The following is a 12746-nucleotide window of genomic DNA, read 5'->3' on the forward strand; positions in this document are numbered from 1 at the left end:
CCTCAATTAAGTTTAAAAAGATGAAAATCGCCCTGGCCGGTTTGGCTCTGCGGTTAGAGCATCAGCCTGCGGTCCTGAGAGACCCGGGTTCGGTTCCCGCTAAGGGCATGTACCTTGGTTGCAGTTTGTCCCCGGCCCTGGTCGGTTGTGCGGGTGGCAGCCACTCGATGTGTCCCTATCACATCGATGTTTCTCTCTCTCTCTCTCTTCCTCTCTCTCCCTCCCACTCTACCTGAACAAAAAAAAAATGTCCTCGGGTGAGGATAAAAAAAAAAATAAAATAAATAAATAAATAAATAAATAAATAAATAAAAAGATGAAAATCATACAAACTAAATTCTCTAAGCATCATATAATGAAGCTGGAAATCAATCAAAGAATAATTTAAAATTTGGAAATGCGTGGAAATTAAACAACACACTCTTAATCAATGAGTGAAAGAAGAAACCACTAGGTAAATTAGAAAATTCCAAGACAAATTAAAATGAAATTTAAAATACCAAAATTTATAGGGCACAGTGAAAGTAGTACTCAGGGGGAAGTTTATAGCTATAAATGCCAGCATAAAAAGACCTTATATCAAATAATCTAACTTTACATTTTAAGGAACTAGAAAAAACAAGAGCAAACTATGCCCGGCCAGTGTGGCTCATTAGTTGAGCGTCAACCCATGAACCAAGAGGTTACTGGTTTGATTCCTGGACAGGGCACATGCCCAGGTTGTGGGCTCAATCCCTAGTGGGGGATGTGCAGGAGGCAGCTGATTGATGTTTCTATCTCTCTCTCCCTCGCTCTATAGAATCAATAAAAACATATTAATATATATATATATATATATATATAGTAAAGCCCTGGGTGGTGCGGTTAAGTGATTAAACCAAAGGGTTGTGGGTTCAATTCAGAGAGTCAAGGGCATGTACCTGGGTTGCAGTTTCAATACCCGGAAGAGTAGAGGCATATGTAGGAGGCAACCGATCAGTGTGCTCTCTCACATCAATCAATCTCTCTATCTCTCTCTCTCTCTTCCTCCCTCCCTGCCTCCCTTCCACTCTATCAACAAATCAACAGAAAAATATCCTTGGGTAAGGACTAACCAAAAAAAAAAACAACCCAGCAAATTGAATCTGATAGCACATTAAAATGATTACATGCCCTGGTTAGTGGTGGATCAGATGGTTGGAGCCTCGTCCTATACAATGGAAGGCTGTAGGTTCAATTCCCAGTCAGGGCATGCCTAAGTTGCGGGTTTGGTCCCCTGTTGAGGTGCATGCAAGAAGCAACCAATCAATATTTCTCTCTCACATCTATTTCTTTTTCTCTCTCCCTTCCTCTCTCTAAAAATCAATAAACATATCCTTGGGTGAAGATTTTTAAAAAAGAATTGTGTGGCCCTGGCCGGTTTGGCTCAGCGGTTAGAGCGTCCGCCTGCGGTCCGGAGAGGCCCGGGTTCGGTTCCCGCTAAGGGCATGTACCTCGGTTGCAGTTTGTCCCCGGCCCTGGTTGGTCGTGCGGGTGGCAGCCACTCGATGTGTCCCTTTCACGTCGATGTTTCCCTCTCTCTCTCTTCCTCTCTCTCCCTCCCACTCTGTCTGTACAGAAAATGGAAAGATGTCCTCGGATGAGGATTAAAAAAAAAAAAAAGAATTGTGTGTTCACCATCATTTTACTTTATTTTTTTATTATCATTATTATTATTATCATCCTCACCCAAGGACATTTTTGCATTTATCTTCAGATAGAGTGAGAGGGAGAGAGGGAGGAAGAGAGAGAGAGAAACATCGATATGAGAGAGACACAGAATGGTTGCCACCCACATGACCCCAACTGAAGCCGGTGACAAACTGCAACAGAGGTACATGCCCTTAGCGGGAACCGAACCTGGGACTCTCTGGTCTGTGGGCCGTCGCTCTAACCACTGAGCCAAACAGGCCAGGACTCATCATCATTTTTTAAAATTGACTACACAGACTTCCGTTCAAGATGGTGGTGTAGGTAAATGTGGTATCATGTCCTCCCACAACCACATCAAACTTACAACTAAACTACAGAACAACCATCATTCAAAACCGCCTGAAATCAAGCTGAATGGAAGTCCTAAAACTATGGAATTAAAGCAGCAGCCACATCCAGACTGGTAGGAGGGGCGGAGGCGCGAGGGGTGGAGGTGCGACAGGCTGGTCCTACACCCATGTGTGATGGATAAAAATCAGGAGGACACCTCGGCTGGGAAGGTCTTTCCTGAGGACTGAGGGGTCCCTGTCCCATACCAGGTACCCAGCTCAGGGTTCCAGTGCCAGGAAGAGAAGTCCCCATAACTTCTGGATGGAAGAACCAGTGGGAACTGAGTCTCAGGGAAGCTGACGCGGCTGGAGCCCCAGGCAGCTCCTTAAAGGGCCCGAGCACAGACTTATCGGACTCAGAGACTCCCTCTAAGCTTGGAGGGGAGGCAGCTCGAGGGGCACCAGAGACATACAGGGAAGAACTGAGCTGTTTGGCACTGGAGCAAGGGCTGGAGAGGGGGCTTTCTCCTGGACAAACGTGCTGTTGGAGGCCTTTGTTCCTTTGGTGAGCCCTTCCCTGGGGCGGCAGACAGCTGCCATATCTGGGACTCAAGCAACCTGGCTCACACTGGTTGCCCCACCCTGGTGACTCCCTGAGGCCCCATCCCACCCAACTTTCAGGCCCACCCAAGCTGTTGCCACTTGCTTAACCATAGGATTGGCCTGTCTTGGATCCTGCTTCAGGTTTTTCCTAAATTCTTTCAAACAAGCAGCATCTGGTCTCAGATAGCTCCATACCTCTCGTTAAGTAATACACAGAAACAAACACAGGGAGGCAGCCAAAATGAGGAGACAAAGAAACAAGTCCCAAATGAAAGAACAGAACAAAATCCCAAGAAAAGAACTAAGCGAAATGGAGATAAGCAACCTAACAGATGCTGAGTTCAAAATACTGCTTATAAGGATGCTCAATGAACTTAGTGAGAACCTCAAGAGCATAAAAAAGGACCAGTCAGAAATGATGGATGCACAGTCAGAAATGAAGGAGGCATTAACTGAAATAAAGAATAATTTACACAGATTCAATAGTACAGTACATAAATCCAAGAAGCAAACCATCGACTTGGAATATAAGGAAGCAAAAATGCCCAATCAAAACAGCAAAAAGAAAAAAGAATCCAAAAAAAATGAGGATAGTGTAAGGAACCTCAGGGACAACTTCAAGCGTGCCGACATTCGCATCTTGGGAGTGCCAGAAGGAGAAGAGCGAGAACAAGAAATTGAAAACCTGTTTGAAACAATAATGGCAGAAAACCTTCCTAACTTGGTGAAGGAAACAGACATACAAGTCCAGAAAGCACAGAGAGTCCCAAATAAGATGAACCCCTAGAGGCCCACACCAAGACACATCATCATCAAAATGCAAAAGGTTCAAGACAAAGAGAGAATCTTAAAAGCAGCAAGAGAAAGGCAGCTACAAGGGAGTTCCCATAAGGCTGTCAGCTGATTTCTCAAAAGAAACTGGAGGCCAGAAGGGAGTGGCAAGAAATATTCAGAGTGATGAAAAGCAAGAACCTACAACCAAGATTACTCTATCCTGCAAAGCTGTCATTTAGAATCGATGGCCATATAAAGAGTTTCCCAGACAAGAAAAAGTTAAGGAGTTCATCACCAACAAACCGTTATTATATGAAATGATGAAGGGTCTTTTTGAAGAAAAAGATAAAATATATGAACAAACAAAATGGCAATGAATACATATCTATCAACAATGGAATCTGCAAACAAAATGAACAGGTAGAACAGAAACATTCTCATAGATACAGAGAACATTTTGTTGGTTGCCAGATGGGAGAAGGGTTGGGGGAATGGGTGAAAAAGGTGAAGGGATTAAGAAGTACAAATTCATTGCTAGACTGACAAACCTCAAAGGAAAGAAGGGTTGGGGGGTGGGAAGAAATAAACCATAGAACTTATATGCATAACCAATGGACACAGACAACAGTGTGGGAAAAGGCGGAAGGGGGGCAGGAGTGGGGAGGAGGGGGTCAATGGGGGAAAAATGAGGAACATCTGTAATACATTCTACATTCAACAATAAAGATTTAAAATAAGTAAATAAATAAAATAAAATAAAATTGACTACAAATTATGACTAAGGATTTATTCCAGGAATACAAGTGTAGTTCAATATAGGGAAATAAATCAATGTACTACATCACATGATCATCTCGACAGACACAGAGAAGACACTGGACAAAATGCAACACCCTTTCACAATAAAAATACTCAACAAAACCTTGACAACATACTAAGTGAAATAAGGCAATCACAAAAGGTCGAATTTGTGTGATTCCACTTATATGAGGTTCCTAGAGTAGTTAGATTCAGAGACAGAAAGTAGAGTGGTGGTTGTCAGGGTCCAGGGGGCTTGGTGATTAATAGATACAGAATTTCAGTTTGGGATGATGAATAAGTTCTGGAAATGGATGAATGGTGGTAATGGTTGCACAACAATATGAATATACTTAATGCCACTGAACTAACTATATGCTTAAAAATAGATAAAATGGCCCTGGCCAGTTTGGTTCAGCGGTTGAGTGTCGGCCTGCGGGCCAGAGAGTCCCAGGTTCGGTTCCTGCTGGGGCATGTACCACAAAAAAAAAAAAAAATAGATAAAATGGCCCTGGCCGGTTTGGCTCAGCGGTTAGAACTTCAGCCTGCGGTCCAGAGAGACCCGGGTTCGGTTCCTGCAAAGGGCACGTATCTTGGTTGCAGTTTGTCCCCGGCCCTGCTTGGGTTGTACGGGTGGCAGCCACTCGATGTGTAACTTTCACATTGATGTTTCTCTCTCTCTCTCTTCCTTTCTCTCCCTCCTACTCTATCTGAACAAAAAATGAAAAAATGTCCTCGAGTGAGGATTAAAAAAAAAAAAGATAAAATGGAAAATTTTATATTATGTATATTTTACCACAATAAAATACACACACACACACGAAACCAGGAATAGATGGAAACATCCTTAACAATAAAAGGGCATTATAGTTGCCCGGCTGTAATGGCTCACTGGCTGAGCACTGACCCATGCACGAAGAGGTCACTGGTTCGATTCCCTGTCAGGGCACATGCCTGAGTTGTGGGCCCAATCGCCAGTGGGGGACATGCAGGAGGCGGCCAGTCAATGTTCTCTCTCATCGATGTTTCTCTCTCTCTTAACTCAATACAGGAAAATACATATATTTTTTAAAGGGCATTATGGTCCCACCAGTGTGGCTCAGTGGTTGAGCATCAACCCATGCACCAAGAGGTTGCCGGTTCGATTCCCAGTTAGGACACATGCCCAGGTTGTGGGCCCAATCCCAGTGGGGGGCAATGCAGGAGGCAGCCAATGAATGTTCTCTCTCATCAACGTTTCTATGTCTCTCTCCCTCTCCCTTCCTGTCTCTCTAAAAATCAATAAAGAAAAAAAAAAAAATTTTAATGTTAAAAAACAACACTCATTGGGTATTTACTCAAAACAACTAAAAACTATGTCCACATAAAAACCTACACATGGATGTTTATACCAGCCTTATTTATAACTGCCAAAACTTGGAAGAAACTAACAAGTCCTTCAGTAGGTGAATGGATAAATAAATCCTTCCAGACAATGAAATACTATTCACCACTAAAAAGAAATGAGCTAACAAGCCATGAAAAGACATGGTAGAATGTAAAATATATATTACTAAGTGGAAGAAACCAATCTGAAAAGTCTACATATTGTATAATTCCAATTATATGACACTCTGAATAAGACAAAAATATGGAGACAATAAAAAGATCAATAGAGCCTGGCTGGTGTGGCTCAATGGATTGAGTATTATCCCATGGACTGAGATGTCCTGGTTCGATTCCCAGTCAGAACACATGCCCAGGGTGAGGGCTCGATCCCCAGGAAGAGGTGTGCAGGAGGCACCTGACTGATGTGTCTCTTTCACATTGATGTTTCTTTCTCTCCCTCCCTTGATTTCTCTCTAAAATAAATCGATAAAAACATATTTTTTAAAAAAAAAAAAGATCAAGAGTTGCTAGGGATGGAGGTGACGGGGTGGGGAAATGAATAGGTAGAACATAGAAGACTTTTAGGGCAATGAAATACTCCATATTGACATGATGGATACATGTCATTATAAATTTGTCTAAGGCCATAGAATGTACACCAACAGTGAACCCTAAGGTAAACTATGGACTTTGAGTGATTATGATGTGTCAGTGTAGGTTCATCAATTTAGGTATACAGTGTGTAACACTCTGATGGGAGATACTGATAATGGGGGAGGCTCTACATGTATGGAGGCAGGAGGTATGTGAGAAATTTCTGTACCTTCCTCTATTGTTGTGAACTTCAACTACTCTTAAAAAAGGTCTTTAAATTACAAAAAAATTAAGCATTGAATTACCATATGACTCATCCACTCCAATTCTAAGTATATACCAAGAGAAATGAAAATATATGTCTAGTACAGCATGGTGACTATAGTTAATAATATTGTACTCCATATCTGAAAATTGCTAAAAGAGTAAATCTTAAAAGTTCTCATCACCAGAACAGAAATTTTGCAACTATGTAGAGTCATGGATGTTAACTGAACTTATTGTGGTGATCATTTCACAAAATATACAAAAAGCACATCATTATGTTGTACACCTAAAACTAACACAATGTTATATGTCAATTATAACTCAAAAAAAAGAAAAATGTCTACATAGAAACTTTGTACATGAATGTTTATGAACATTTTTTGTTATGTCCTTCATAAACATAATGCTGTTGCCATTATTCATAAGAGTCAAAGGTAGAAACAACCCAAATGTCCATTAATAGATGAGTGGATAAACAAATTTTGATATATACATTCAATGGCATATTATTCAGCCATAAAAAGAATGAAGTACTGAAGGATTAATGCATGTTATAATGTGGACAAACCCTGAAAACTTATGCTAACTGACAGAAGAAAGACACACTAAGTCATACATCATATGATTCCATTATGCAAAATATCCAGAATAGGTCAATCCATAGAGACAAAATGCATATTAGTGGTTACTAGGGAGAGAGGTGAGAGGGAAATGAGAAGCCAATGTTTAACAGATAGAAGGTTTTCTTTGGGGGTGATGAAAATGCTTTGGAACTAGAGGTGGTGATTGTACAACACTGTGAACATACTAAATGCCATTGACCTGTTCACTTTAAAATGGCTGATTTTGCCCTGGCCAATTTGGCTCAGTGGTTGGAGTATTGGCCTGCGGACCAAAGAGTCCCGGGTTCGGTTTCTGCTAGGGGCCCATACCAAAAAACAAAAACAAACAATAAAATAAAATAAAATGGCTGATGTTATGTAGTGTGAAATCCACTCAACTTAAAAAATGAGAAAAAGGGAAAATTATAAACAAAGTATGGCTCAGTTGGTTGGGCGTCGTCTGGTGCACCTAAAGGTTGCTGGTTCGATTCCCAGTCACCACACATGCCTGGGTTGAGGGCTCCATTCCCAGTAGGAGACATGCAGGACACAGCTGATTAAAGTTGGCATTTCTCTCTTCTCTCTTTCCCTCTCTCTAAAAATCAATAAACTATTCTTAAATAAATAAATAAAAACAAAATTTAATCTTTACTTTTTAAAATAAGTTCTACTGAAATACAATCCATATATCACACTATTCACCCTTTCAAGTGTACAATGCAATTGTTTTTAGGTAGCCACAGAGCTGTGCAACCATTACCACAACTTTAGAATACTTTTATCATCTCTCCCCCCAAATATTGGTACACATTAACAGCCACTTCTCATTCCCTCTTCTCCCCCACCTCTTGTCAACCACTAATCCACAGTCTCTAGAGATTTGCCTATTCTGTACATTTCATAGAAATGGAGTCATATGTTGTGTGGCCTTCTGTGACTGGCTTCTTTCATTCAGCAAGTTTCCAGGGAATCTCCTTTAACTATAAAGTTTATGCCATGTATTAAAATGTAAGAACAAAGTAAGGAGAATATTAAAGAAGTACTATAAAAAGAAGATTACTGAATATAAGAGCAGATCAAGAATCAAAAACAATCCAGTTAAAATGATTTATAAACTATAAATCAATAAATTTGAAGCAAAATCTAATTAAAGTAAGCAAACTAGGATAAAACAAATATATTAGGGGAAGAATTTTACAAAACAAATTACTTGTCAAAGAGAACATTTTCCCTAATGCAGGTGTAGTAAAAGCAATCACAAGGTCTAATTAAAATGAAAAAGAGGGCCCTGGCCGGTTTGGTTCAGTGGTTAGAGTGTCGGCCCGTGGTCCAGAGTCCCGAGTTTGGTTTCCGCTAAGGGCACATAGCTTGGTTGCAGTTTGTCCCCGGCCCCAGTTGGGGTCATGTGGGTGGCAACCACTCGATGTGTCTTTTTCACATGGATGTTTCTCTCTCTCTCCCTTCCTTTCTCCCTCCTGCTCTATCTGAAGAAAAATGCAAAAATGTCCTCACGTAAAGATTAAAAAAAAAAAAAAAAAGTAGAAAGAGGAAGAGCAAAAAACTATTACCTCGAAGTGTGGTCCCTAGACTACCTGCATCAAAATCATTTATTAACTTTTTAAAAAATCAGATTTCTGATCTGTGTCCCAAACAATCACCAAAGATGGGACCCTGGAAACTATTTTTAATAAGTACTCCAGATGACTCTCATGCATACTAAAATTTGGAACTAATATCTAAGTAACACAAGTTAATGTAAATTACTAAATGTATGCAAGAGCCAAGAGAATAGTGACAAGAGCAAAATGCATGAAAAGGGGGGAAAAAAAGCAAAGAAAAAAATAAATTAAAATGTGTCACGTTGTGAAAACATAAAATGATGTTTGAAAACTCTTGTAAATTTTTTGTGTGTGTGTTGGAAAAAAATTTTAAATGTGTAAAAATGCAGGCCATTCACAGGTGTGAAGACCACTCAGGGTATGACACAGAAAGCACTCATCAATGTAAAGTCCTGTAGTAGAGAGTACATAATGGATTCACCAATGTTTGCTGACAATGTTAACTATTTTTATAGCAAGTAGTTATGTTTAAGTATCTCCATCCTAAACTCTAATAACCTAGACAAGAACCAAACTTTTGCTGTGGTAATCTTTACATGAACAATAGCATAAATTGTCAAACATTATGTCAAATACTGACATGCAAGCTCAGGCTCCAGACATTTACCTTCAGACCAAGTTAATCTCTATTTTTATGGTACGACTTATATAAACAAGGACAGGTAAAACTAGAGTTAAATGTCTCAAGACTAATAGCACTGCATGACAGAACTCAAATTTCCTTGAAAAAAAATCACAAAAATATGTATACAGACAGCCTTTATTATTCTAATTAAGCAAAGATTCCTGAAGGTGAAGTATTTACTAAATTCTAACTAATAATTTTACTTCAGTGAGGAAAGTCCATTTTGGTTTCATAGGGATAAAGAATGGAAGTTTACATTATGTAGCTCTCAAAAGATGTCACTATCAGAATGCAAAATTTGTCTACTTTCCCCATAAAAATGCATCTTTCCCCTATAAACCCCTAAACCCAATTAAGGTGTTAAGTTTTAAAGCTTCCTTTGAGGGGAGGGGGTTGGGGTAGGGCTGGGTGAAAAAGGTGAAGGGATTAAGCAAAAAAGAAAACAATAGCAAAAAAACAACTCATAGACAACAGTATGGTGATTACCAGAGGGGAAAGGTGAGTGGGGGTAGGCAGGACAGGGTAACTGGATAAATGGTGATAGAAGGATACTTGACTTGGGGTGGTATACACACAATATACAGCCCTGGCCAGTTTGGCTCAGTGGCTGGAGCATTGGCCTGCAGTCCGGAGACCCAGGTTCGGTTCCTGCCAAGGACATATACCTCGGTTGTAGTTTGTCCCCGGCCCTGGTTGGTCGGTGCGGGTGGCAGCCACTCGATGTGTCCCTTTTACGTCGATGTTTCTCTCTCTCTCTCCCTCCCACTCTATCTGAACAAAAAATGGAAAAATGACCTCGGGTGAGGAGAAAAAAAAAAAAGACACAACATACAGATGATGCATTAAAGAACTGTACACCTGAAACCTATACAATTTTATTAACCAATGTCACCCTAGTACATTTAATAAAAATAAATAAAGTCTCCTTTGACTTACTATTTGGATTAAGCCTCATAATGCATTTGGAAACCCAGTTACATTCCATCTAACCCTAAGATACAGATGTTTCAACATTTCCAGACATGATTCTTGCACATCTTATAAACAAAACAAACTACATTGGAGGAATGAAGTAGGTAACACATGCAAATAAATTACATGGAAATGTAATGTTGCTTCCAAAGGGTACTTTTATTCATTATCGACATTTGGCTTGATACATACATAGAGGTCTAAAAGCATCTAAAAGTTCTCTTTGACACTTTTTCCTCTCACAGTTATGTTTCAAAAGTCCTTAGAGTTAAGCCAAGCCTTAAAAGCAGGCTAAGATACAGATGTGTATTCTTCAACAAGGTCTCACATTTCGTTCCAACAGTAAACCAATATTCATCATTAAGACCCAGCTTCCAACTCCCAACTCCCTAGACATCCCTCACATGTTCAATATAGCCTCTTCTTCATACAAGTCCAGTCCAACCTACACACACACACACCATCAGTCTCCAAGTCTTCCACACTGGCACATCCTCTCACATTTACCTGGTTGCTAATCAAGGGCCATTCTTCCTTTTCCTACTGATCCTGTAGACTTGACACTGCCCACAATATCCTGTTCCATTTTTTCCACAATATTCATAACTCAAAGGAACAAAATAAACAAATCCCTTTTCCCTAACTGCAGACAGCGTCTTTAACTCTACACACTACTCCCCCACACTACCACCACCAACCCTATTCTCTGTCCTGCCTTTGTCATTGAGAAGGTGCAGGGTCTGGGAAAATCTCACTCACCTCATGCTATAGGCACCAGCACCCAGTTCCTGGCCGATCCCGGACAGACTAGCATCAAAGTCTTGCACCAGCCCGGATTCAATCACTTCATCGGCCAGAGGCAGCTTCAGAGCCCAAGCCATCCTGGCTCCTTTCTTGCCCCAGGAGACACTGTTTCTTGCACAAAGGTGAGCAGTGTGATTCTACCCAACGGGGGCAAGGGCTGCAGGGAGCTCCAAACCAAGATCACCCACGCAGTACCCACAAGCCACCCCCAGCCCGACCCGCACTAATCTCCCGTATCCCTGGCTCCTTGTTCTGGGCTGCCCGACTTCCAAAGTACCCCCAAACCAGCTCTCTGGGGCCGCGTGAGGACCCTTTTGCTTAATTATTCCAGCCTGCCCAGAGGCAGCCCTGAAGTCCCACACTCCCACTCTGGACTCTCCCTTTCTGCGTGTGGTGGTCACTCGCTGCTTCCCAAACGGACCAGCAGCAGCGACCCAATGCCTAGCCAGCGCTCCCAGGTCGCTTTTGCACCTTTTCCCCCGCCTCCTACAGCTAGGGACCCCCTCCCTCCCGGGACCCGCTCTCCTTTCCCCTCCAGGCCTTGCTTCCGGTCAGCCCCGAGATCACTTCCGGTCAACCCCACGGCTCTTAAAACCAAGTGCAGGTTTCCGCCCAGCGAGCTCCCTGACCTCTGCAGCACCCACACGGCCTCGAAACATGTAAAGGTAAAGTCCAGCACGGGTTTGAAACCCAGACTCGCCAGGTCCCACCACCGCCCGCCGCCCCAACGCCAACCAATCATGGCGCCCTCTTCTTTTGCCGGTCCGGGGAACGTGACGTCACCCTATCGATCACCAATGAAAAAGAGACTTCATTGGCCTAGGCAGTGGTGATAGGCCAGTTTCGCCACGGCTTCCCGCCCCTAAAATGGGCTGGGCGAATTGGGAGGGGACGTGACTTGCGTCAGGTGTCTGGGTTTAAATGTCCCTGCCTGTCGCCGCCTGCGTTCTAGCATCCGCCAGGTACCAGATCGGTTCCTTAGGGCGTGGGTGGAGCCTTCGTTCTAGTCTTACCCAACCCACACTCATCCCCGGGAAAAGGACTCTTGGCCGTTTTCTCCGACGCTATCTACATGCAGTCGTTTGCTCCTTGAATTCTCTCTTTAAACTCACCTCTCTGGAGGTCAAGACTCTGCTTAAGTCCCACTTCCCTGGACGGTCTTCCTAGCTTCCGCATTCTTCCTAATGCATTTGAACACGAAAGCATAACATAGGTTAAAGTGTTGTGGTTTTTGAAAGGTGGTGGTCTGAAAATCAGGATTTGGGCCGGAGTCTTGATTTACTAGTTTGGTGACTTAGAATAATTGCTTAATCTCACTGAGATTTAACTTCCTCACTTGAAATGTAGCTGTAACCATACCTGCTCCACCTTCCTCCTTTGAGAATTAAATAACAATGTCCATTGTTTATTGAGCATCATATATATACTGGGAACTTTCTTACTTTATCAATAATACTCAAGACAATCTTGTAATTAAAATTACAGTATACTTCTAAAGGTAAGTATTGTGATCCTCGTTTTATCAATAAGGAGAGGAGGCAAAGGGCTTAAAATGGGCCAGAGCTAAGTTAATGTGCCAAATTCAGACCCTGACATTTTTCACTACAAGACATTGGCTATATGTGAAAGTATTGGTTCATTGTTGTATTCCATTATTGATTTTTTTTTTTTTTACTACCTGCCTTGAATTAACATTTTGTGTATATTTGCCCTTTTCACT

At 41.7% G+C, this 12746-nt stretch overlaps 1 protein-coding gene across 6 annotated transcripts in view; it reads right to left on the reverse strand.

The window, feature by feature from the left end:
- The window catches only part of TFCP2 (transcription factor CP2), a 73801-nt gene extending 62002 nt beyond the window's left edge, over positions 1-11799 (reverse strand). For 4 of the 6 annotated variants that reach the window (XR_004958411.1, XM_036253109.1, XM_036253108.1 and 1 more), the window contains exon 1: positions 10982-11512. Coding sequence is in view for 5 of the 6 variants with exons in the window: in XM_036253109.1 (XP_036109002.1) it covers positions 10982-11103 (122 nt within the window). In the remaining variant the exon portion in view is untranslated. Of the gene's footprint in view, positions 1-10981 lie in introns of all 6 variants that reach the window. The other 2 variants (XM_036253111.1, XM_036253107.1) reach the window with 1 other exon arrangement.
- Between the last annotated feature and the right edge of the window lie 947 nt (positions 11800-12746).

The sequence above is a fragment of the Molossus molossus genome, unplaced genomic scaffold (assembly GCF_014108415.1).
Source record: "Molossus molossus isolate mMolMol1 unplaced genomic scaffold, mMolMol1.p scaffold_m16_p_10, whole genome shotgun sequence".
NCBI lineage: Eukaryota > Metazoa > Chordata > Mammalia > Chiroptera > Molossidae > Molossus > Molossus molossus.